This window comes from Triturus cristatus, chromosome 6, assembly GCF_964204655.1.
Source record: "Triturus cristatus chromosome 6, aTriCri1.1, whole genome shotgun sequence".
Lineage (NCBI taxonomy): Eukaryota > Metazoa > Chordata > Amphibia > Caudata > Salamandridae > Triturus > Triturus cristatus.
The window spans coordinates 1,612,118,450-1,612,144,029 of NC_140589.1; the positions used below are offsets into that span (position 1 = coordinate 1,612,118,450).

The window sequence follows — 25,580 nt, forward strand, 5'->3', positions numbered from 1 at the left end:
CTTCAAAGCCAGCAGCATCACCTACAACGACCACATCTACAATATGCCTTGCTAGCTGGATAAAAAAAACTAAACACTTCATGTAGACAGCACTACACCAGAAGCCATGATATAGCCGGACCCAACACAAAGACGTTCAAGAAAGAAAAGAAAAATGTGTTTGGACAAAATATCGAGTTGTAAATGTAGGGAGACAGAAATATCGGAAATAAATTCTCATGATACATAAATATCATGATGCAAGAATATCATTGAATAGAATATAATTTTTCTCTCTTTAAGTTTAAGTTTTTTAAAACATTTAACAGCAGCTACATAAAATGAGCACAAAAAGCTAACAGTGAAATATAAATGTCAATTAAGAATATGATAATATGAATGAATGTACAATACGCAAAAACTACTCAAAATGTTGACAATGACCATAAAAGTGCACATTGCCTGCTGTGGAATTAAATTTGATGAATATAAGTGCTAGGGATAAAATAAACTGGGGTAGAAGGAGAGGGGGAGAAATTTGTGAAAATATTTTTACCATATAGCGTTATACAGTGACAAATATTAATCTGTAGACATAGTTGTAAAGGTGGAAACACATTTTATACGATAATAATAGATTTTATAAAAAGAGATAGAGGAAAATTATCCATTCTAATTTAAGGCAATTTCTGTACCACATCTGAAGTTAAGACATTCTTACTAGTTGGTAAATTAAATTCGGATAGAAACTTAGTGATTGGAAGCCATAGTATGTCTCTTTTTATAGCTAAGGTGAGTGGACAAACATAATTGGTATCAAGCCTATGTTTGAAACGAATAGCATACCACCAGGATTGGAAAGTAACCTTGGGAGCAGTTTTCCAATGCGATGTTATTACTTGAAAAACAATGGCTAATAGTAAATGTACCAGTTTGTGGGCTTGAGCTATTATAGACCAATCCTGGGCAATACTACCTAAGAAAATGTTAGAAAATGAGAAAGATATATTGATTTTAAAAATCTTAATAATTTGATGCCATACCTGTATCCAAAATCGGAAGATAGCAGGACATTTAATTAGCATGTTCTTGCAAATCAGCTTGCAAATAATTGTAGGGCCAACAAGATGAGTTAGAATCCTTAGAGAAGTGTTTCAGGCTTATGCGAGTAAATAACAGACAATGATAAACAAAATAGAGAGATTGGATATATATATTTTCAACCAAATTTTGTTCTATAGACTAATAGGCCAATGATCCAATAAGTCGGTTTCCCACACCAGTTCAGTTTTAGATTTAGTTGATCAGTAGAGGACTGTAGTAATTTGTTGACAGATGAGGCTTTAGGATTAGTAGATAATAAGGGGAATAATGCAGCAGATTAGGGTGTAGAAGTATTAGTGTGAAGTATATATCTTTTTTTAAAGTTTAGAATACTTTATTGAAATAATATTCAAAGTAAAACATCAGTATAAATATTACAAAGTTCAAACTGTTCCATTACCAAAATTGAAATATAGAAGAAAAACAAAAAAAAATTGAACCACAAACGGATGATAGCCATATGAGAGGAATGTGAACAAACCAATTTGAACAATTTAAATCAGTACATAGGCAAATGCAAATTAGCGTTTTGAAATAAAGGTAAAGATGGGGGGGAGGAAGGGAGGAAAAGGTGGAATAATAAAATGCAGCTAAACAATTAATGCGAAGATAGCCTTAAGAGCTAACTAAACAAAATATCATTAAGAAGGAACATGACAATGTACATACGAAATAAATCAAACAGCAAACCTGGAAAGGAATGTCATGAGTGGTAACCAAAGTAAATCTTTTTTAATCAATAGGGGAATAGAGGTGGCATGAGCACATTCTAGTCTGTGATGATGGCATAACAGGTTTCACCAAGCTTGATACGATATTTTATTAGTGTCCTTCCAATTGACGGTATTGATCTGAAAGACCATCTACACCTACTTAACATGCTAAAGTCTGAGAAAGGAACAATGAGGGACATGATTGGAGATCTCACTACAAAGGTCAAATCTTTACTTCGAAAAGTGCCTTTATGCCAATAGTGTGGAAATTCCATATCAGAGCGCCATTTACAGCCCCATATGGCACACGCGCTGACCAGCAAAGATAGCGACACAACAACTCTTGATCCCCTAACGGCCCCCTAAATGCACAATCTTATATGCATACTCCATTGAATTCTGAGATTAGTCAAGCACATAAGCCTACACACAGTTCTTACAACAATGTTTGCAGCTTGACCCCTACTCAGGCCCCCCCAAACCATGTTATCCCTCTAACCTTATTACAGGATCAGCGTTCCACACAGAATGCTCAGCAGCGGTCGAACCACTCAGCTACTCCCTTTTTGTCTCATGCCTCAAAAATCTTCATGGTTAATGTCCCCAAACTTGGCCCAAGGAGCAGTTCTGAAAATGAAGATTCCCTGATCAACAATGCCATCCATTGGATCCGTCATGTCAGAGGGTGCTGGTCAGTGATACGAGGTGACATTACTAGGGCCCGTAGATGTACATCTCCCGCCCACCCACCCACTTGACTCCATAGATTTTACTATGACAAAGACGGATCTGGCTGAGAATCTTCTCGCCTTGGAGTACTGTACCTGTCCTCCGGGTGCCTCATCCATACAGTTCAGACGGTTCCTGCTAGCTATTGGGAGAAGCCCACCCGCCTTGCAGCCATCAACTACATCAGATGGGCGGTCTTCCCTGGAAGCTTTTGATTGACTACAGCTTGAGTATCACCCACATCAGGTACTTCACTTTCCTTCCCAGAGCACTGTAAATAGCCCCCATATTCCTTTGGATCTTCACATAGGCTATGAGACACCCACAGATACTTTGGAAGGGAAGATGGGCCAAAGTGGTGTCTCTACAGGTACTCTGAGGGGCAGGTCTTTGGAACATCGTTCCTCCATAGAATCTGCGATCCTTGCCCGAGTGCCAGGCTTGCCTAGCCAACATACTCCAGGTAGAAGTAATGTCCCTGCCCCAGATTTAGATCACCAACTAAAGATCATATCCTGGAATGTGACAGGGCTAAGTAGCAAATTGCCTATCCCTCATTGGAATTAACTAATTGAGGGCTTCAACATTTGCATTTTCCAGGAGACTTGGAGTTTGGTTCCATTGTACAAGTCAGGCTATACCTGTTTCCATGTATATATCAGGGGAACCAAAGGGGGCAGATCTTCTCCTATCATCACAGCCTTGGGAGAAATTCTAGCTAGCTGCTCGCCCTTCTCTAGAATGGTGGTTGCAGGAGACTTTAACTGCACATTTGAACCCCTGGATATTGAGGATATGTTGGGGACCGAGGAAGCTGATAGCAAATGGGCAGTCCCCCAAATCAATATCTCTCCCATCAAAAAATGGACACCGTTAGCTCTGCAACTCAATGCGCTTACTGTTGAATTTGGCTTGAGGGCAACAAACGGAAGAACATCATCAGACACCCAAGGGGCCAATACTTAGAATAGAGCTAGTTGCCCCTCACACATTGATTATATTACTTGATATAAGGCTTTGGGGAGGTGCGACTGACACGCACATGGGCACCACTCTTGATAGCGACCACAACCCACTTTGTGCCAAATCGAAAATCCCGTGAGCTCCCTCCCGCAATTCTGAATGTTTGCGACCCCTAATCTCCACTAGAGAGGTTGCCCCTCAAATTGTAAAAGATTCCTAAAATGGCGCAAGGTAGCTTTACAAGAATCCAAAATTGCAGATATTCGGCAAGCTCTGGCCATAAGCACATCAGAGCATTTGGCAGTAGCCACTGAAATAGGAGGACTGTTCACCGTCCCCACCATTCACTCTCGCATGATGGAGCAACTCAGCGTGCACTTCCTTGTACCAGGTAGGGGTGACAAACTAAGCACACATTTTAAAGGGTCGCACTCATGGTACACTAAAGATTGCAGGCAGAAAAGGCAGGCCCTATCCAAGGCAATTAGGAACAAGAACGGTCCCATGATCAAGGAGGCTAGGAAGGAATATAGAGTAACATTACACCAAGCAAAGATCAAGTGGGACGAATCACACTGGCAGGAGTTGAAGGAAGCGTGCTTAGCTATATGAATGGGGTGGTGTAGTGAGGACATGGGATTAACTGCGGACATTGCTAAATTAGCATAAGTTAGTATATCCTTGGCCGCCATTTTGCACACAGTACTACAATGCCCTGTTCTCATAAATACTCTGCTTACGCATTTTCACATGAGAACTGTCTGCCTTTCACACATCTAGCTGTACACTGTGCTCTTCATCTGCACAGCGTGTTCAAGGTCGAAAAACAATGTACTGCTGTTGATCCACTTTAGTCAGTCCCACGCCCATAGACACAACATAGAACACAGTTGCACTACTGAAAATCAAGTGCTTTTAAAATGACATTGCATGCATGTAGAGGCACTTGGAGAAAATCATTCCAACGAAGAAGAGCTGTGTTTTTCCAGAGATGTAATCTTTGCATCTAAACTCGGAGGTACGGGGTCCCCCTGAAAAAGCCCAGAGGTCTTCTATAATTATAATAAACTAGCTCTTAGCACGTGGAGAGTGGTAAGGCGCTGTAGTCCTGTTTCCACTGTCATTATAATATGGTTTCCCCGTTCGTGCTATATGGAATTGTAACAATGCTGATTATATTGTTCTTATGCATTTTGCTGCTAGTATTGGCTCGTGTACTGCATTATAGAGCACGTTAGTTAAAATAAACATTTTAAACTATACAGTGTCTCTGTTTACTCACATTGTGGACAAGTATGAGTATTTGAACGAAAGAGTGTTCTTGTTCCCACAATTCCTGAGAGGGTCGGAGTGACATGTTCTAGGATGTCTAATCATTGGTAGCTTTGCTGTAGCACGGAGAACGTATGAGACACTATAGCTAGTCGGATTGGGATTCTGGGCACCGAGGTGGGTTTTTTGGTACACCACTACACACCGAGGTCCTGGTTTCCTGCGCATAGTTCTGTGTATGTGCAGAATCCCTGCAACAGTGCTTAGCTTCCTCCAAGAAGATCCAGCTGATGCCTCAGCCCTGGCGGGCGACAAGGTACCAACTCTCCTGTTTGCTGATGACACCCTGTTGATTTCTAAAAATTGCTGACCCGATTCCAATCTTTCTGTGACTCTCGGGGCCTGGTCATTAACACCTCAAAAACAAAGCTTATGGCATTTAACCCCCACAAATCTTCTAGAAGCAATCTTGTGCTGGGTGGGGCTCACCTGGAGAGAGCTACCACCTCCGATTATCTGGGAATTCGACTATCTGACAGAATGTCATGGAAGCCTAACCGAGCCAAGATGTTGCTAAACCACAAACACGCGGCCGGAGCACTGGCAAAAGAATGTCACTTGTCTCAAAGCAGACCGGTTGCCCCCGCTCTTGCGATTTACGACGCTAAAGTAATTAGCACAGCCCTGTATAGAGCTGAGCTATGGGGGTTCGATAACATTGACGACATTAGTAGAGCTGAGCATAAGTTTTTGAGGGGACTGGTAATGCTCCCCCGAAATGTCCCACTATCTCCCTTGATGCTAGATTTGGGCAGGAGGCCAATTAGAAATATTGTCAAGCTGCGCCCACTGCTCTTTTGGGCCCACTTAAGATGGACAACCGAGATTTCCAAGTATGCTGAAGCACTAACCGAGGTTATGTGTCTAGACGTCAGCCATAGAATCAGCCGGATAATAAGCATCAGGAAAACACTGATAGCTTTGGGTCTTGGAGACCACTGGTAGAGACAAGTTCCACCCAGTAAGTTGGAACTTAAACGAATATATTGGGAGTGGATGGACAGCCAGGAAATAAGCAAACAAAATGTGGGAAGATTAACGGAGGAATTTTATCTCCATAAACCGAGCAGAGGTTTCGAGCCTTACCTGGACACGATTCAGGTACCCAAAGATAGGATGCTGTACACTCATTTTAGATTAGGCACGCTTCCCGTTCATGCACTGGCTGCAAATGGCACCCACCCTATCAGACAACAGAGGATTGTCCATGCTGCAGAGCCCCGTTGGAGTGTGTTGCCCACATCATGTTTGCTTGCCCAGCATACAAAGTGGCAAGGCTAAAATGACCTAAACCAATCTGCCAACATCTGGGCACACTGAACCAGCGGGTTACTTTGCGTATATTGAAATCTGACGCAAGAACTCTATTTGCATGTGATGTGGCCAAGTTTCTGAGCTGTGCCTGGATAGTCAGACATAAGGCCCTGAGAGGGGGGTCCAACATTACACCGTAGGAGATGCAGAGCCAGTACCCTAGCCTTAGATTTAAGCTTGACATACTGCTTAAACAAGATTCCATGCATTTGCACTTTATACCAGCCTACACGTCATTTGACAACTTGCCCAATCTGGCACTACTAAGGGGCAACTATGGAGGGCTAGACACCTCCGATGGGCTTAAAAGATTGGACTGTTGGACTTGCATTTTTACATCTCTTCTTTGTTGTCATTTATATAACTGTCTATGGCTTTTATAAATGAATTTTAAGTCGTTTTTATTATGTAGACTTATACAAATATTTAAACCTTGTTGAGAATTAGTGCTCTTTTACGATTCGGTTATGTAAGCAATATTTGCAAAATTTGCACTCTTGTAACATGGCTTTTTTCTTATTGGATGCTTTTATGATATTTGATATCGAAATAAAGCACTAAACTGAAACTGAAATAGCTATAAACAAGTCAACAAATTTACTCACATCTCCATGGACACTCCATATAGGAGAGGAGCCACCCAGAAAAACGTGCACAATATCAAAAGGAATGTTGGTAGATAACATTTTATTCAATTTTTCCCAAATGAGTAACCAGAAAATTATCCATTCTAATTTAAGGCAATTTCTGTACCACATCTGAAGTTAAGACATTCTTACTAGTTGGTAAATTAAATTCGGATAGAAACTTAGTGATTGGAAGCCATAGTATGTCTCTTTTTATAGCTAAGGTGAGTGGACAAACATAATTGGTATCAAGCCTATGTTTGAAACGAATAGCATACCACCAGGATTGGAAAGTAACCTTGGGAGCAGTTTTCCAATGCGATGTTATTACTTGAAAAACAATGGCTAATAGTAAATGTACCAGTTTGTGGGCTTGAGCTTTTATAGACCAATCCTGGGCAATACTACCTAAGAAAATGTTAGAAAATGAGAAAGATATATTGATTTTAAAAATCTTAATAATTTGATGCCATACCTGTATCCAAAATCGGAAGATAGCAGGACATTTAATTAGCATGTTCTTGCAAATCAGCTTGCAAATAATTGTAGGGCCAACAAGATGAGTTAGAATCCTTAGAGAAGTGTTTCAGGCTTATGCGAGTAAATAACAGACAATGATAAACAAAATAGAGAGATTGGATATATATATTTTCAACCAAATTTTGTTCTATAGACTAATAGGCCAATGATCCAATAAGTCGGTTTCCCACACCAGTTCAGTTTTAGATTCAGTTGATCAGTAGAGGACTGTAGTAATTTGTTGACAGATGAGGCTTTATGATTAGTAGATAATAAGGGGAATAATGCAGCAGATTAGGGTGTAGAAGTATTAGTGTGAAGTATATATCTTTTTTTAAAGTTTAGAATACTTTATTGAAATAATATTCAAAGTAAAACATCAGTATAAATATTACAAAGTTCAAACTGTTCCATTACCAAAATTGAAATATAGAAGAAAAACAAAAAAAAATTGAACCACAAACGGATGATAGCCATATGAGAGGAATGTGAACAAACCAATTTGAACAATTTAAATCAGTACATAGGCAAATGCAAATTAGCGTTTTGAAATAAAGGTAAAGATGGGGGGAGGAAGGGAGGAAAAGGTGGAATAATAAAATGCAGCTAAACAATTAATGCGAAGATAGCCTTAAGAGCTAACTAAACAAAATATCATTAAGAAGGAACATGACAATGTACATACGAAATAAATCAAACAGCAAACCTGGAAAGGAATGTCATGAGTGGTAACCAAAGTAAATCTTTTTTAATCAATAGGGGAATAGAGGTGGCATGAGCACATTCTAGTCTGTGATGATGGCATAACAGGTTTCACCAAGCTTGATACGATATTTTATTAGTGTCCTTCCAATTGACGGTACTGATCTGAAAGACCATCTACACCTACTTAACATGCTAAAGTCTGAGAAAGGAACAATGAGGGACATGATTGGAGATCTCACTACAAAGGTCAAATCTTTACTTCGAAAAGTGCCTTTATGCCATTAGTGTGGAAATTCCATATCAGAGCGCCATTTACAGCCCCATATGGCACAAGCGCTGACCAGCAAAGATAGCGACACAACAACTCTTGATCCCCTAACGGCCCCCTAAATGCACAATCTTATATGCATACTCCATTGAATTCTGAGATTAGTCAAGCACATAAGCCTACACACAGTTCTTACAACAATGTTTGCAGCTTGACCCCTACTCAGGCCCCCCCAAACCATGTTATCCCTCTAACCTTATTACAGGATCAGCGTTCCACACAGAATGCTCAGCAGCGGTCGAACCACTCAGCTACTCCCTTTTTGTCTCATGCCTCAAAAATCTTCATGGTTAATGTCCCCAAACTTGGCCCAAGGAGCAGTTCTGAAAATGAAGATTCCCTGATCAACAATGCCATCCATTGGATCCGTCATGTCAGAGGGTGCTGGTCAGTGATACGAGGTGACATTACTAGGGCCCGTAGATGTACATCTCCCGCCCACCCACCCACTTGACTCCATAGAGTTTACTATGACAAAGACGGATCTGGCTGAGAATCTTCTCGCCTTGGAGTACTGTACCTGTCCTCCAGGTGCCTCATCCATACAGTTCAGACGGTTCCTGCTAGCTATTGGGAGAAGCCCACCCGCCTTGCAGCCATCAACTACATCAGATGGGCGGTCTTCCCTGGAAGCTTTTGATTGACTACAGCTTGAGTATCACCCACATCAGGTACTTCACTTTCCTTCCCAGAGCACTGTAAATAGCCCCCATATTCCTTTGGATCTTCACATAGGCTATGAGACACCCACAGATACTTTGGAAGGGAAGATGGGCCAAAGTGGTGTCTCTACAGGTACTCTGAGGGGCAGGTCTTTGGAACATCGTTCCTCCATAGAAACTGCGATCCTTGCCCGAGTGCCAGGCTTGCCTAGCCAACATACTCCAGGTAGAAGTAATGTCCCTGCCCCAGATTTAGATCACCAACTAAAGATCATATCCTGGAATATGACAGGGCTAAGTAGCAAATTGCCTATCCCTCATTGGAATGAACTAATTGAGGGCTTCAACATTTGCATTTTCCAGGAGACTTGGAGTTTGGTTCCATTGTACAAGTCAGGCTATACCTGTTTCCATGTATATATCAGGGGAACCAAAGGGGGCAGATCTTCTCCTATCATCACAGCCTTGGGAGAAATTCTAGCTAGCTGCTCGCCCTTCTCTAGAATGGTGGTTGCAGGAGACTTTAACTGCACATTTGAACCCCTGGATATTGAGGATATGTTGGGGACCGAGGAAGCTGATAGCAAATGGGCAGTCCCCCAAATCAATGTCTCTCCCATCAAAAAATGGACACCGTTAGCTCTGCAACTCAATGCGCTTACTGTTGAATTTGGCTTGAGGGCAACAAACGGAAGAACATCATCAGACACCCAAGGGGCCAACACTTAGAATAGAGCTAGTTGCCCCTCACACATTGATTATATTACTTGATATAAGGCTTTGGGGAGGTGCGACTGACACGCACATGGGCACCTCTCTTGATAGCGACCACAACCCACTTTGTGCCAAATCGAAAATCCCGTGAGCTCCCTCCCGCAATTCTGAATGTTTGCGACCCCTAATCTCCACTAGAGAGGTTGCCCCTCAAATTGTAAAAGATTCCTAAAATGGCGCAAGGTAGCTTTACAAGAATCCAAAATTGCAGATATTCGGCAAGCTCTGGCCATAAGCACATCAGAGCATTTGGCAGTAGCCACTGAAATAGGAGGACTGTTCACCGTCCCCACCATTCACTCTCGCATGATGGAGCAACTCAGCGTGCACTTCCTTGTACCAGGTAGGGGTGACAAACTAAGCACACATTTTAAAGGGTCGCACTCATGGTACACTAAAGATTGCAGGCAGAAAAGGCAGGCCCTAGCCAAGGCAATTAGGAACAAGAACGGTCCCATGATCAAGGAGGCTAGGAAGGAATATAGAGTAACATTACACCAAGCAAAGATCAAGTGGGACGAATCACACTGGCAGGAGTTGAAGGAAGCGTGCTTAGCTATATGAATGGGGTGGTGTAGTGAGGACATGGGATTAACTGCGGACATTGCTAAATTAGCATAAGTTAGTATATCCTTGGCCGCCATTTTGCACACAGTACTACAATGCCCTGTTCTCGTAAATACTCTGCTTACGCATTTTCACATGAGAACTGTCTGCCTTTCACACATCTAGCTGTACACTGTGCTCTTCATCTGCACAGCGTGTTCAAGGTCGAAAAACAATGTACTGCTGTTGATCCACTTTAGTCAGTCCCACGCCCATAGACACAACATAGAACACAGCTGCACTACTGAAAATCAAGTGCCTTTAAAATGACATTGCATGCATGTAGAGGCACTTGGAGAAAATCATTCCAACGAAGAAGAGCTGTGTTTGTCCAGAGATGTAATCTTTGCATCTAAACTCGGAGGTACGGGGTCCCCCTGAAAAAGCCCAGAGGTCTTCTATAATTATAATAAACTAGCTCTTAGCACGTGGAGAGTGGTAAGGCGCTGTAGTCCTGTTTCCACTGTCATTATAATATGGTTTCCCCGTTCGTGCTATATGGAATTGTAACAATGCTGATTATATTGTTCTTATGCATTTTGCTGCTAGTATTGGCTCGTGTACTGCATTATAGAGCACGTTAGTTAAAATAAACATTTTAAACTATACAGTGTCTCTGTTTACTCACATTGTGGACAAGTATGAGTATTTGAACGAAAGAGTGTTCTTGTTCCCACAATTCCTGAGAGGGTCGGAGTGACATGTTCTAGGATGTCTAATCATTGGTAGCTTTGCTGTAGCACGGAGAACGTATGAGACACTATAGCTAGTCGGATTGGGATTCTGGGCACCGAGGTGGGTTTTTTGGTACACCACTACACACCGAGGTCCTGGTTTCCTGCGCATAGTTCTGTGTATGTGCAGAATCCCTGCAACAGTGCTTAGCTTCCTCCAAGAAGATCCAGCTGATGCCTCAGCCCTGGCGGGCGACAAGGTACCAACTCTCCTGTTTGCTGATGACACCCTGTTGATTTCTAAAAATTGCTGACCCGATTCCAATCTTTCTGTGACTCTCGGGGCCTGGTCATTAACACCTCAAAAACAAAGCTTATGGCATTTAACCCCCACAAATCTTCTAGAAGCAATCTTGAGCTGGGTGGGGCTCACCTGGAGAGAGCTACCACCTCCGATTATCTGGGAATTCGACTATCTGACAGAATGTCATGGAAGCCTAACCGAGCCAAGATGTTGCTAAACCACAAACACGCGGCCAGAGCACTGGCAAAAGAATGTCACTTGTCTCAAAGCAGACCGGTTGCCCCCGCTCTTGCGATTTACGACGCTAAAGTAATTAGCACAGCCCTGTATAGAGCTGAGCTATGGGGGTTCGATAACATTGACGACATTAGTAGAGCTGAGCATAAGTTTTTGAGGGGACTGGTAATGCTCCCCCGAAATGTCCCACTATCTCCCTTGATGCTAGATATGGGCAGGAGGCCAATTAGAAATATTGTCAAGCTGCGCCCACTGCTCTTTTGGGCCCACTTAAGATGGACAACCGAGATTTCCAAGTATGCTGAAGCACTAACCGAGGTTATGTGTCTAGACGTCAGCCATAGAATCAACCGGATAATAAGCATCAGGAAAACACTGATAGCTTTGGGTGTTGGAGACCACTGGTAGAGACAAGTTCCACCCAGTAAGTTGGAACTTAAACGAATATATTGGGAGTGGATGGACAGCCAGGAAATAAGCAAACAAAATGTGGGAAGATTAACGGAGGAATTTTATCTCCATAAACCGAGCAGAGGTTTCGAGCCTTACCTGGACACGATTCAGGTACCCAAAGATAGGATGCTGTACACTCATTTTAGATTAGGCACGCTTCCCGTTCATGCACTGGCTGCAAATGGCACCCACCCTATCAGACAACAGAGGATTGTCCATGCTGCAGAGCCCCGTTGGAGTGTGTTGCCCACATCATGTTTGCTTGCCCAGCATACAAAGTGGCAAGGCTAAAATGACCTAAACCAATCTGCCAACATCTGGGCACACTGAACCATCGGGTTACTTTGCGTATATTGAAATCTGACGCAAGAACTATATTTGCATGTGATGTGGCCAAGTTTCTGAGCTGTTCCTGGATAGTCAGACATAAGGCCCTGAGAGGGGGGTCCAACATTACACCGTAGGAGATGCAGAGCCAGTACCCTAGCCTTAGATTTAAGCTTGACATACTGCTTAAACAAGATTCCATGCATTTGCACTTTATACCAGCCTACACGTCATTGACAACTTGCCCAATCTGGCACTACTAAGGGGCAACTATGGAGGGCTAGACACCTCCGATGGGCTTAAAAGATTGGACTGTTGGACTTGCATTTTTACATCTCTTCTTTGTTGTCATTTATATAACTGTCTATGGCTTTTATAAATGAATTTTAAGTCGTTTTTATTATGTAGACTTATACAAATATTTAACCTTGTTGAGAATTAGTGCTCTTTTACGATTCGGTTATGTAAGCAATATTTGCAAAATTTGCACTCTTGTAACATGGCTTTTTTCTTATTGGATGCTTTTATGATATTTGATATCGAAATAAAGCACTAAACTGAAACTGAAATAGCTATAAACAAGTCAACAAATTTACCCACATCTCCATGGACACTCCATATAGGAGAGGAGCCACCCAGAAAAACGTGCACAATATCAAAAGGAATGTTGGTAGATAACATTTTATTCAATTTTTCCCAAATGAGTAACCAGAAGCTCTTAACCAGGGGGCAGAGAAAAAACATATGAAGTAAATCACTTGTTTCATAAGGACAAGACCAGCATTTCACAACTTCCAACAACTTAAACTTGTGGAGATCTGTAGGGGTAAGGAAAAGCCTATTGTAAAAATAATATAGAGTCTGCGTTGTACTTGCTGATCGTGAGGAGGTATGAATTTTTGTCCAGATGGAGCCCCAAGTCTGAAGCGAGCGTTCTTTTGCCAGGTATTTTTCCCATAGAAGTTCTATACTAGATTTGATTCTGGGATCAATAGGGTGAGACAGTATCTTATAAATAGTGGATGCCTTAAACTGAGTAGAGAAATCTAGTGAAAGAGTGTGTGAGTCTAAGGAAGAGTTCTGGGCCATGAATTGAACTACAGATGATCTGAGGTGTCAGTAGTGAGGAGTATGTAAAAAGGATATGTTAGGCTCTCCGAGAAGTCCATTGGAGACCCAGCCGTCACCAAATGCTCGAATATAATTATGCCCTATTCAATCCATTTCTACCAAAAAAGAGCTCGGTTTTTAATCTTCAAGTGGTTGTTATGCCAAACAGGAGCGTGTGCAAAGTTATCCAAGTGAGAAAAATGAACTTTAAACAAGGAAATAGCAACTTCAGTGGAATACATGAAGATAGGAGATAAAAAACATCTAGGGGGCTGAGATAAGTGAGTTGCTGTATTAAAAGAGAATGGTGCATATTGAGATTGTTCTAGTGAGCTCCGGCCGTTAATGGTGTATGTGGGGAGTCAGATAGAAAGGTCCAAACTCATTTCAGGGTAAATGCAGAATGGCAATGTTTAAGGTTAGGAAAATTAACTCCTCCCAATTCTTTAGTCTGCTGAAGTTGAATACGTGAAATCCTAGTCTTGCGATTATTCCATAAGAATTTGGTCAAGGAGCGTTTATTAGTTTTAAAAAACAAAGTGGGAGAGTGACTGGGAGCATGGAGAGATAAAAATTGATGATTGGAAGCAGCATCATTTTAAGTGTAGCTAGTCTACCCCACCAAGACAAAAAAAGTAGGGACTAACTGTCAATAAGTGCCGAAAGTTTTTTAAGTATATCTGCAAGGTTGATTCTAATGGTTTCTTTGATGCTATTAGCGTAGAGGATGACTAAGCCTTTAATGCTTTTGGAGTTCCATTTGAACCCTGTACCCTGAAACATATGAGAAAAGCAATGTTTATTTAATGGCATAACCTCAAATACGTAGTCCACTCATTGAAGAGACTCATCCAAAATAAAGCACAACAATACAAGAAACTTAAAAAAAGAAAAATAGATGAGTTGCAAAGACCAAAATGTCATGAAGCGGGACAAGTCTTGAAATGACAATAAGCCCAAAAGGAGAAAGACAGAAAAAGACCAGAGAATCAGGGGAGGTAAGAATTGAGAAGAAGGAAGGAAGGTAAAACAGCTGGCTTGGTGTACCCAATTAAACATACCAGGTAGAAAGTAGTAAAAAATCACAAAATCATAAAGACAAGGAGAAGCTGCAATAAACTAGAGCACATAGAAAAAAGGATAAAAGTGGAGAAAGAGGAGGGAATGAAAGGAATAGGAAAAGAAGCAAAAGGAGAACTCGGTCTCCGCTGAAAAATAGCCAAAGAGAAGATGACAGGAAGTCAAAAGACTTAAGTCATAATATCTAGAAACAAGAAGAACATTGATGTAGGCGCGGGGCAAGGACGACAGAGGCCTTCCCAAAGAGGGACACCGAGAAAGAACAAATTTAATGACAACAAAAATTCGGAAAGTTGTAATCATGAAACATAAATATAAGCAACACAATGGAAGGGAACTTACCGAACGTTGAGGGGGACAACGCAACGGATGAAACATACACAACAATACAGATGGACAACGCGAATAGGAACATCAGGGTCGAACAAGATACGAAGGAGAGACCTGTGGAATAAAAGAGAGAACATGTACGAAAATATTCAAGTTTTACTCAGTTCCATAGCTTCTCCTTTCTGAACGTGAATGCATTTCCTAAGCTGAGCCGGATCCTAAAAAGTAAAGGTTCTGTCCTTGTAGGTTACTTTGAAGAAACATGGATGAATGAGGCCATAGTGGGCATTCATGGATCGCAGCATCGGTCTAAGGTCTAGAAACTCTTTCCGGTGAGTGGCAGTAGGCTTAGAGACATCCTGACTGAAAAAGATTTTTTGGCCAGACCAGAGCATCTGTTTATGCTGTTTAGCTGCGTTGAGAGTCTCCATGAGATCAGAGTATAATAGGAAATATGCAATGATTCCCCGCGGTTTGTTAGAGGATGATGCATTCTGTGGGCCTATCCTGTGAGCCCTTTGAATATTGAGATCAGTAGATTTCGGCAAACTAACTATCTGAGGGATGTGAATCTTCAAAAAGGAGATCATATCCGAACCTTCGGAGCATTCCGGAATACCATAAACTTCAAGGTTGTTACGCCTATTTCGATTTTCTAAATCCTCTGTAGTTTTCTTCAGTTGCGCTACCTCTTGAGAAAGGATGTCCACTTTAGCAACAACATCTTGTGCGTCACTAATCTTTTGCTCTACATCCGAAAGCCTTGAGTTTAAACCAGACCATTTCTCCTCAGTTCTTTGAAGTGTCCCAGTGGTATCCGTCATAAAAGGTCGAATGTTTCGCAGGTCATCCATAATGTCCTCCAAAGTCAGAGGCAGAGGTGATTTGTTTGGGAGGATGGATCTTTCTTGACTCGCTTGTTTGTATTACCGGCAGAATCTTTGCGACCACTAACACTGGAACCAGCTTCCCCTTGGGGCTTGTTAGGGTGCAAGGAATCCATGTTTGAGAAATAAATATCCTCAGGACCAAATAAATAACTCTCTAAAGGCACAGGAATCCCAGTCCTCACTACGATATGACTAAAAATTGCACTAACAATTCAGATGAGGACCTGACCGAAACTGGCAGCATAAGTAGCTTTAGTAACATATGAGGCGAAGATAAAGGCATGTAATACGCTAATCATACTTTGGTAACCTAAGCAATAAGGAAAAAAGCCCAAATGGGCAAAAAACAGATACCACAGGGGCATTTCTGCAGTGCTGCTTCCTAGAAAAAGTGCGCACACCAAACGATCAAAATGGCGGCTGCAATGCGAGGCACGAGCAAGGCAAAACACAAATGAGAAACAAATGTCCAAATAGACCTTTTTCAGGTCTAAAAACTTGCCTCAGTGCTCCACACTGCTTCCGACGAGGAAAGCCATCATTTCGCTGCCGCACTGTTGACTTAAAGAAAGCCCTTCAGCTCCGACCATTACTCGATGTCACGGAGCTGCTCTAATGAGCAGCCATCTTGTTTCACCGCCGACGCCAGTGTGAAGTATATTTGACATTAAGTTAGTAATAGAATTGCTTAGGAGAGAATATTGTTTCCGAGATGAAGATGGTAAGGAGAATCTGTTTTGACGGTTGGAAAAAGATAAAAGACGGTCATTATCAAGAAGATGAGATAACCAGCAGATCCCTTTCAGATTGTGCCAAATAGATTGCTGATAAAAGGTTGTAGGAGAAGTATGAGTATGTGGAAGTAAAGGTGGTAGAATATGATGTGAATGGGCAATAAAAGGATTATGTAACTGAGAGATGTTTGTAGTAAATGAAAGTAATTCAGCAAAGTCAAAGGGAGCAATCAGGGATTTTTTCAAGGTGAGCCATAAAGGAGCCTGGGAGGAGTGACTGAGAGAGAGCCTGTGAGTTTACTGTTTTAAAGAGAAATGGGAAAAGGAAAGAAAAACGAAGTTTTTCTTATAATACCCTCACCCACCAGGGTTGCCCCTTGGTGGCATGCTTCATCATTGGGATTCTTCCCGATCCGCTGCCGATCGTTGCGTGCTGCGACCAAAAAATGCGCAGGAGCACTGAATAGTGTTATAAAATGATAAAGGCGATGGTGTGGGAGGGGAGTGGGGGGAAGGTGCTAAATTAATTTAAAAATACCGGACTAGTAGGTCTCTCCTCTTTATTCCTGCCTCTAGTCAGTATGGTTTAAAATCAGGGGTTGGTATGGAAAACGTAGATTTTAATGTGCCTACTTTTCAGGTCAGCATGTTTCGACCCTTGCCCCTTCTGGTTTTTTGTCAGGACATTTTTTGGTACCACTCCTTACCGTCCCTTAATAGGAACGCATTAATTCGCATGCCATGCTAAATCACACAACATACATACGAAAGTCACTGATTGGTGTTAAATCACTGCGTATCTATGGAAACAGAAAGGGAGAGTTTAAAAATGTCAGCCTAAGGCAGACTCACCCTAAATAATTTTTTGTTCTTGTGAAACACCCTTCGTGCAGAGGCGCTGTTTTAATGTAAAATTCAAGTGACCACTCTTTGTGTGGTTTAATGTTAAATAACCCATAACCAATTTGTCAAGGGCTCTTTAGATAATACTATGTATAACAAGACAGTCAAATATACACAGAAAACACATACATTTTCGACCTTGCATTGATACATTTTGATCCCTCATAATTGGTTATGGGTTATTTGACATTAAACTACACGTAGAGTGGTCACTTGAATTTTTCATTAAAACAGGACCTCTGCACGAAGGGTGTTTCACAAGAACGCATAATGATTTAGGATGAGTCAGCCTCAGGCTGACATTTTTAAACTCTCCCTTTCTGTTTCCACAGAGGCTCTTTAGATAATACTATGTATAACAAGACAGACTAATAGACACAGAAAACACATACATTTTCGACGTTGCATCAATACATCATGATCACTCATAATAACGCAGTGGCAGCATCTGCTACCCTTAGCGCCCCCACTTCACCCCTAGAGAACAAATGGGCTTATACACTAAACTTTCCTTTGGAATTACTTTGCAAACAAGAGATCACTATCCTACATGATAACACTTTTTCTTAGTCTGAGCAATGTAAATTACAGGGGCAACTTTCCACCATTTGATAGTACTCAGTTTTCTACCTCGGAATGAGATCAAGCCGAGTTTGCTCATTAGATGCAGGTCACGCTACGTGCCAGCCGCAAGCACTTCAAACACTTAGCCGGGTTTCACAAGTTTTGCCCATGTGCATCAGAACTAATTCCGATTATTAAAACATACTTGTGAAGCGGAGGTCTGATAGAGACATTTTAATAATTTAATGAGACAGATTTATCACATTATACCTTGCAATAAGGCACCGATGTATTCATTGGCATCTGTACTGCAATGTCTATTTCAATTAATTTGCGGGTTAAATATGAAAGACGAGCCTAAGTCCAGGTGCTCAGCATTTGACAGGTGCCAGTCACTGGCTGAGTGGAAAAATCACTCTTGGCTTTTGATTTTTGTTTTTACAAAAGACGAATGTAAATCTTAGTATAGTGCTTCAATGAAAATATAGATTCTGCGCAAAACATTTCCAGCACATCTTTTGAAGTCCAAAAAACAGGACGTAAGCTAGACAGCTTCATGTAAAAGAACCAGGTTTTTATTCTGATGCATATTGTTTCTCTCCCTTGTGAGAGCTGCTTATTTTTTGTTTGTAAAAAGAAAATATGAATATACCTACATATCTGTGTACCAGTATCAGTGAAGCTTTTTTGGAAAGAGTTGTTTAGCTTTGCTAATGTCTCCTGTTCTGTACTTCTAAAGATAATGGAGTGGTATGAGGATAGGTGTGTCTGGAGGAAGCGAGGTTAATTGACAGTGATGGCTTATTCCTACGGGTGTGCGGGTAAAGCCCTACAGTCAAAACAGGCATTCCCATATCAAATGGAAGAATGTGGTACTCTGAGGAGCTGGAGTGCACGGCAGCGCCCTCTGCAAACTGGGGAGTGCATAGCCTCAGTGCCTTCAGTGCCCTGAGCATTGTTATGGGTGACTGGAAGAGGAGAAAAAGAACCGCCTCAAGGAAATCAAGGGATGTATCAGGTGTTCTTTGCCATAATGGACCTTTCCTATTAATTTTAGGGCATCTACAGGAATACTGAGAGCAGGCACTTCTTTGTAAGCCTTATTTTAAGTAGAAGGATACCTTAATTTTACAAATCCTCATGATGCTACCACCCATACTCTTTGTATTCTAATGGCAAAGTGTAACAGAAGGAGGACAATAGCCCATAATGCCTCAACGTGGAGAGACAGGCGTTTACTCAAACTCTAGAATCAATCCACCGTATTGGAATTTTTTATTGCTATACATCATAATTGCTTGTATTCATTTGTATAAATACCATAGAGCTGCCTAGAGGTGAGCGAGCCCCAGAAATATTTATAAGTGCCAAGCCAGAGCACAGCCAGGGATCCGCCTTGACTCTAGTAGCCAAAACACAACCGAAGCTAAGAAAAAATACCTTTTGATAACCTTCTCATTTTCTCTCATTCTTCCTCCATGCCATTACCTGTTTTGTCCTTCTGTGTCTCCCTTTTTCCATCTCTTTCTTGCTGTCCCAGACACCCTCTCTGTGGTTTACCCTATTTCTCTTTCTGTTTTTCTCACTCTCTCCACCTCCACTTTATCTCACCCTTATCTTCTTACTTCATCCTCTTCCATGTCTCCCTATATCTTTCTATTCTACTCTGTTTCACTTTCTTTACCTCTCTTTATCTTTCTTAGACCTATGCCCCACTACTTGTCTCTTATTCCCCGCCATTCTACTCTCACTCTGTTTCTCACAATCTCTTACCTGCTCTCACTCCCTCCCTACCAGTCCAATATCACCAAGTCTTTTCTCACTGCCCTCCCCTCCCTCTCTGCTCACTATCACATTGCTCTCAAGTCCCACTGGCTGCAAGAGAGGAGGGGCGGGCCAGCATCACAGGCTTTTTGGATGTTACCTTTGGAAGTGTAAATAGCCAGCAGCACTGAGCAGCCCCTCCTCTGTTAGTCCCAGGGGCGCTTGAATGATGATGTGATGAAACTTATCTTTCATGTTGGGCTAATTTATTTATTTGTTATTTGTTTTTTAAGAATATCTTCCATATTCACAAGCCCACTACAGTGTGCCAACTTCCCCATCCACTCACAGCATAGTGCTGTTCCACCACTATTCATCTGCACAGTGGTGGTCACCCAATTACCACTGCCATGGGTGACCCTGACATATATAGAATTCTAGGTGGGTAATAGTAAATTACTGGGATATTTTTCACAGAGGGATTCTGAGTGACATCAGAGAGACAGCAAGAGAGAGGTTTGAGTTATCCATGATGTCACTCAGAACCCGAGGTGAAAAACATCCCAATAATTCACTTTTTACCTATCTATATTTTTATGTTATAAATGGCCCACAAAATTATCTGGCCCTGCCCTCAACTGTTACACTGTGGCAAAGGAGTAATGGGGGAAATCATATATAACATGGCCGCTGTTATGTATCCCTATGCCAAAGGTAAAAAAATTAAACTTACCTGCCATCCTTAACCAACCCCCACCACATTTCCTGCCTCTCTTCTTCTTCCTGCAGCTGTGCTTTCTGCTTTCATTCAAAGCAGTCAAACAGCACTGCACTGACAGGCTCCCAGGGAGCCTTGTCAGCATGGCCTGGAAGGCCTGTGTGGTGTCACAAGAGTGGGTAACAATTTAGTTATGAACTACTGCTATGTTATAGCAGTGGATTATGATATTCAGAAACTGAAATAAATTATAGAGGCTATCAATGAGAGCCATACATAATGTACAGAATTATAAATGGGTAGCAGTGAATTACGGGAATGTTTTTCAGTGATGTCAAATAGACAACAAGAGCGAAGCTCAAGCTGCCTAAGATGTCACACAGAAGCCTGAGGTGAAAAACATCCCCATAATTCACTTTTTGCCCATCTATAATGTTATTGCCCCCCAAACCATCTGCCCCTACTTTCAACTGCTAGGCAGGGACAGAAATTAATGCAGAGCCATACATAACATGCTCTTTCCTCCCTGTCCCAAATGTAAAAAAATAATACCTTTCCTGCCATCATGAAGCAGCCCCCACCACCTTCCCTGCCTTCCTTCCCACTCCCGCAGCTGTGCTTTCTGATTTTAGTGAAAGCAGACAAGCCGTACTGCACAAACAAGCTCTCAAGGACACTGGCAGCATGATGTGGAAGACCTTTATGATGTAGCGACAATGGGTAATGAGTTTTGTTATAATCTGTTGCTACATCGGAGAAGTGAGTTATGATGCTTGGAAACATAAATTAACACTAGTGGCTCTCTACCAGAGCCATACCTAACTCATTCACTATTTACAGAGTCCCTTCCCGTACTCAGCATGTGCCCTGTGACTCTCCCCACTTGTGCAACAGTGCCTCTTGCTAACTCTCAAAATGCTTTATCCTTATCCCAACCCCAGTCACTCTGCCAAAGCTCTCTCCCTCTCTCACTGCCTGGTCAGTGCTTTTAGATAAAGCCAGGCAGCGTGTGTTATAGTCAGTTTTAGGTTCGGCCTCATTTTCTGAAGGGTTGAATGTGCCTCTGCAGTGTCAGTCTGAAGTACATTGTTATTGTGCACGCATTCCTTCCTCCACCACACAAATGCAAGCTTGTATTTGTTTTTATCTTTAACATGCAGCTGTACTTGGGACTGTGCACAAGGGTGTTATGTGTGACTGTTCTCAACTCTTTTTATATTTTTTATTTCAGGATATAAACATTGCTCCCTGGCAGTATGAACTTATCAGACCACCAGTCCCAACACTTCCTTCAAGGTAAGCACAAGAATAATGTTTTTCACAAAATATTTAATTGTAAATAACATGTGACACTAACTATCCCAGTGATATATTGTGGTAGACGCAGTCTAGCTTGAGTCCGGTTGTGTCTTTAGTTCAGGCCTGCGTTTACAAAGTTTTTAGTGTTCAGTGTTTCGTAGCCATTATGAATCATCCTACTGGGCTATTCTTTCAGCGCGGGTAGTGGTGCAAAGAAAAATGATGCCCCCTTCTGCAGAATGTAATGAGGGACACCTAAGTCTCACATATTTCACAGATGTTCATTGGCCTTTGGGCTGGATGCCCGCATGAAGAGTTGGGGACTCCTAGAGGGGATGCCCCGCCCCGGGCTGCAGGAGACTTTGTTACTCCTGGTTGTATGACGTTACCATGCATGCCTTTCTCATGTATTTTTTACAATGCTTGTATTTACCACACATCTTCCTTTACCATGCATACCTTTACCACACAGATAATTGTAAATAATTTAAGTGAAATACATATTACCGTCGCCAGTAGGTAGTTATAGTTAGAACCATTTTTCCATAGGAAAATAGTTTTTTGACTTGCCTATATCTTTGGCAACGCTTGATGAATCTTCTCAAAATATTTTTTAAAAAGTGTGCTGGTGATTCTTATTGCCATTTCATACTAATGGGCTTACCCTTAATGCCGAAGGACCTGGGTATAGTGCGATACATACATAAAAAATGGTCCAAATGGACAATCCGGGTAAATTGACTCAATTAATGTATTCTGCCACAATTCAATCACATTAATCCACAAGAAATAGATAGATCTCATTTCTCAGAAGGGAAGAGTAAACACAAAAATATATCACAAAAATAAAAGCAAACTAGATGCAAAACATTCAGGTTGTATTGAAAGTCAATAGTATAGATACATTATTTACATACAAATGGTTGCTCCGTTCAGTACAACAAAGTGCTCAGAAAGAGTGCATGTATAGAGATTAAAGAACAAAAAAGGAGAAGGAAAAAACCTATCACATTATCAGTCTTTTCTGAAACAGAGCCTCTCTGTATATCCATCTAAACAATTCGATTCTGTTTCACTCTTAAGAGGCAATTGCTTGAGTAAATTTTGCCTCCCCATGGACTGTGTATTCAATCTAGGCTGTAGAAACAGGGAATTGTTGACGTTTGAACCCGAAGAAAGGGACAAAAGGCCAGTTAGGACCTTAAACACGGGTCTTCATCCAGACAAGGTAAACAATAACAAGGGTGCAACCTGGGGTCATACAGCGGGGACAGATGAATGAATTCTTTTTTTTAAAGTTTTAAAAGAAAGTTTATTTGATATAAAGATAAAGATAGAACAACAATAAAAATACAGTATATAAAGATAATATAATACAAATACCTCATATTGGGGAAAGAACAGGAGAAGGGAGTGTGGGTAGAAACTAAAGTGAGGGAGGAGGGGATATCAAATGACATAATTGGTCTTATGATCAAAGTACAGCAATTAAATTACAATAATTCCTATATGATTAACTTAATTTGTGACTAAAAGATAAAACAGATTAGACAAAGATAATAACCATTAAATTCAAGGGGGTTTGGATACTTCTTCATTGCAAGGATTATGTAAAGGTAAGGATTGAGCAGATGCATTTAGGAAATTAGTAATAGGCAACCACAATAAATCTCATTTAAAAGCAATTGTAATTGGGTGAACGTACACCCTATCAAATATATGGTTATAGCAAATTCCTTCCCACCAGGCCTGAAATGAAACATTCGAAGTATTTTTCCATGACTTAGTAATTTGCTGAAATGCTACTGCTATGAGTAAATCAACAATTGAGATGTAAGTATTGGAGGAGGAACTTACATCTGAGAAGCTGCCTAGAAAAATATGTGAAAAGGAGAAAGGAATATGGGTATGGAAAATGTTGTTAATTTGTTGCCACACTCTGTTCCAGAAATTATGAATAGACGGACATGTAAATAACATATGTCTAAGATCTGCTACAGGGGCCGGGCAAGACCAACAGGTAGAGGGAATAGTGGGATCTATATGATGTAGTTTAGCTGGTGTGATCAGAAGTCTATTATATATGAAAAATAAAGTTTGAGTAGTGTTCGCTGCTCTAGAAGACTTTCTTATTTTAGTCCAAATTTTGTTTCATGTTAAAATAGGAAAAGATTCACCTAGGTCAGATTCCCAGTTACATTCTACTTTAGATTTATCACCAGTAGTAGAGGTATCTCTGAATTTCTTATAAATTTGAGATGCAGAAGAGGAGGTGTGTAAAAATGAGAGTGTGATAGGGAAGGAAGTGGTAGGTGTAGATGAGTGTGTAAAAGCATCATAGGAAGCTTGAGGGCCTGTGAGCAATGACTTATATTTGGAATAATAAGAGAGGTAGAGAAAAGCGGGATTGAATTACGGAAAAAGGGAATACAGGTACCATCATGAAAAAGTTGATGAGTCCATTTAAGTCCAAAATCTAACCAATCTTTCCAAAAAGAGTCCTATTTTTAATTTTATTATGTTTATTATACCAAATTGGGGACTGTAGAAATTGGGAACATTCCAATATAAGTGGATGAAAGACTTTATGAGCATTTTTAAGAATGGGGAAAGACAATTTTACTGGAGTATGAGATATAGAAACAAACTCTTCAAAGGTAAAGGGGTGAAAGAAGGAATTTTCAACTTCTACCCACAAAGGTTGAGAGTTAAAGTCAATCATATTCTCAGAGAGTAGAAAAGAAGAATGTTTAAGAAAGAATGAGGTATGATACGAAGAGAAATCAGGAAAGTTAACTCCACCCATATGTTTAGGTTGTTTAAGTTTGGAAAAAGACATCTCAGCTGTTTTATTTTGCCATAAAAATGTTGAGAGAATACTGTAGATATTTTTATAACAGGATTTGGGGATATTAATTGGAAGATTAGATAAGAAAAATAAAATTATTGGGACTAGCATCATTTTTATAGAATCTAATCTACCCCACCAAGATAAAAATAAGGGGTGCTAGTGTGTCGTGGAATTAGTTAAAGTTAATTGTAAGTTTTTTAAATTTAACATTACGGTATCTTTAATAGAAGGTGTGAACCATAAGCCTAAGTTTTTGATCTTAGTTGGGTTCCAGTGAAAAGAGGAAGTCAAGAAATCAGCATGAAAACAATGTTTGTTTAAAGGGAGGATTTCACATTTATCAACATTGAGTTTGTATCCTGAAACTAAAGCAAAATCGGAGACTTCTGATAAGAAAGTTGGTATGGAGGTTTGAGGATTGGAAATAAATAAGAGAATGTCATCAGCGTATGCCGAGAGATTTAGATGTTTATCACCATATGGAAAACCTGTGATAGCATTATTCAAGCTAATTTTTGTTAAAAAGGGTTCCAACCCCAGAATAAATAAAAGTGGAGAAAGTGGACAACCTTGTCGGACTGCTCTGTGAAGAGGAAAAGAGGAAGATACAAGGCCATTAGCTAGGATAAAGGATCTAGGAAAAGGATAGAGTAATGAGACATAAGCAAGAAATTTGGGGCCAAAACCAAACCAAACAAGTATTGAAAAAATAAACTGCCAATTAACTCTGTCGAACGCTTTTTCAGCATCTAGCGCAACAGCCCCCAATGACCGTGCATGAGATTGAGATTTGCTAAGGACATTAAAAAACAGTCGAGTATTTTCAGATAGGTGACGGCCTTTAATAAAACCGCATTGTTCTTTTCCAATTAATTTTGGTAAAATATTATCTAAACGGAGGGCAAGAATTTTCGCAAATATCTCATAATCTAAATTAATTAAAGAAATGGGTCTATGGTTCTTACACAATGTATGATCTTTGTTTTGC

The 25,580-nt window shown here is 40.8% G+C and overlaps 1 protein-coding gene across 2 annotated transcripts in view; it reads left to right on the forward strand.

Moving 5' to 3' along the window:
- Positions 1-25,580, forward strand: part of STPG4 (sperm-tail PG-rich repeat containing 4) — a 466,093-nt gene that overhangs the window by 200,468 nt on the left and 240,045 nt on the right. For both annotated transcript variants that reach the window (XM_085612745.1, XM_085612746.1), the window contains exon 4: positions 21,674-21,738. In XM_085612745.1, the coding sequence (XP_085468871.1) occupies positions 21,674-21,738 (65 nt within the window). The remainder of the gene's footprint in view (positions 1-21,673; positions 21,739-25,580) is intronic.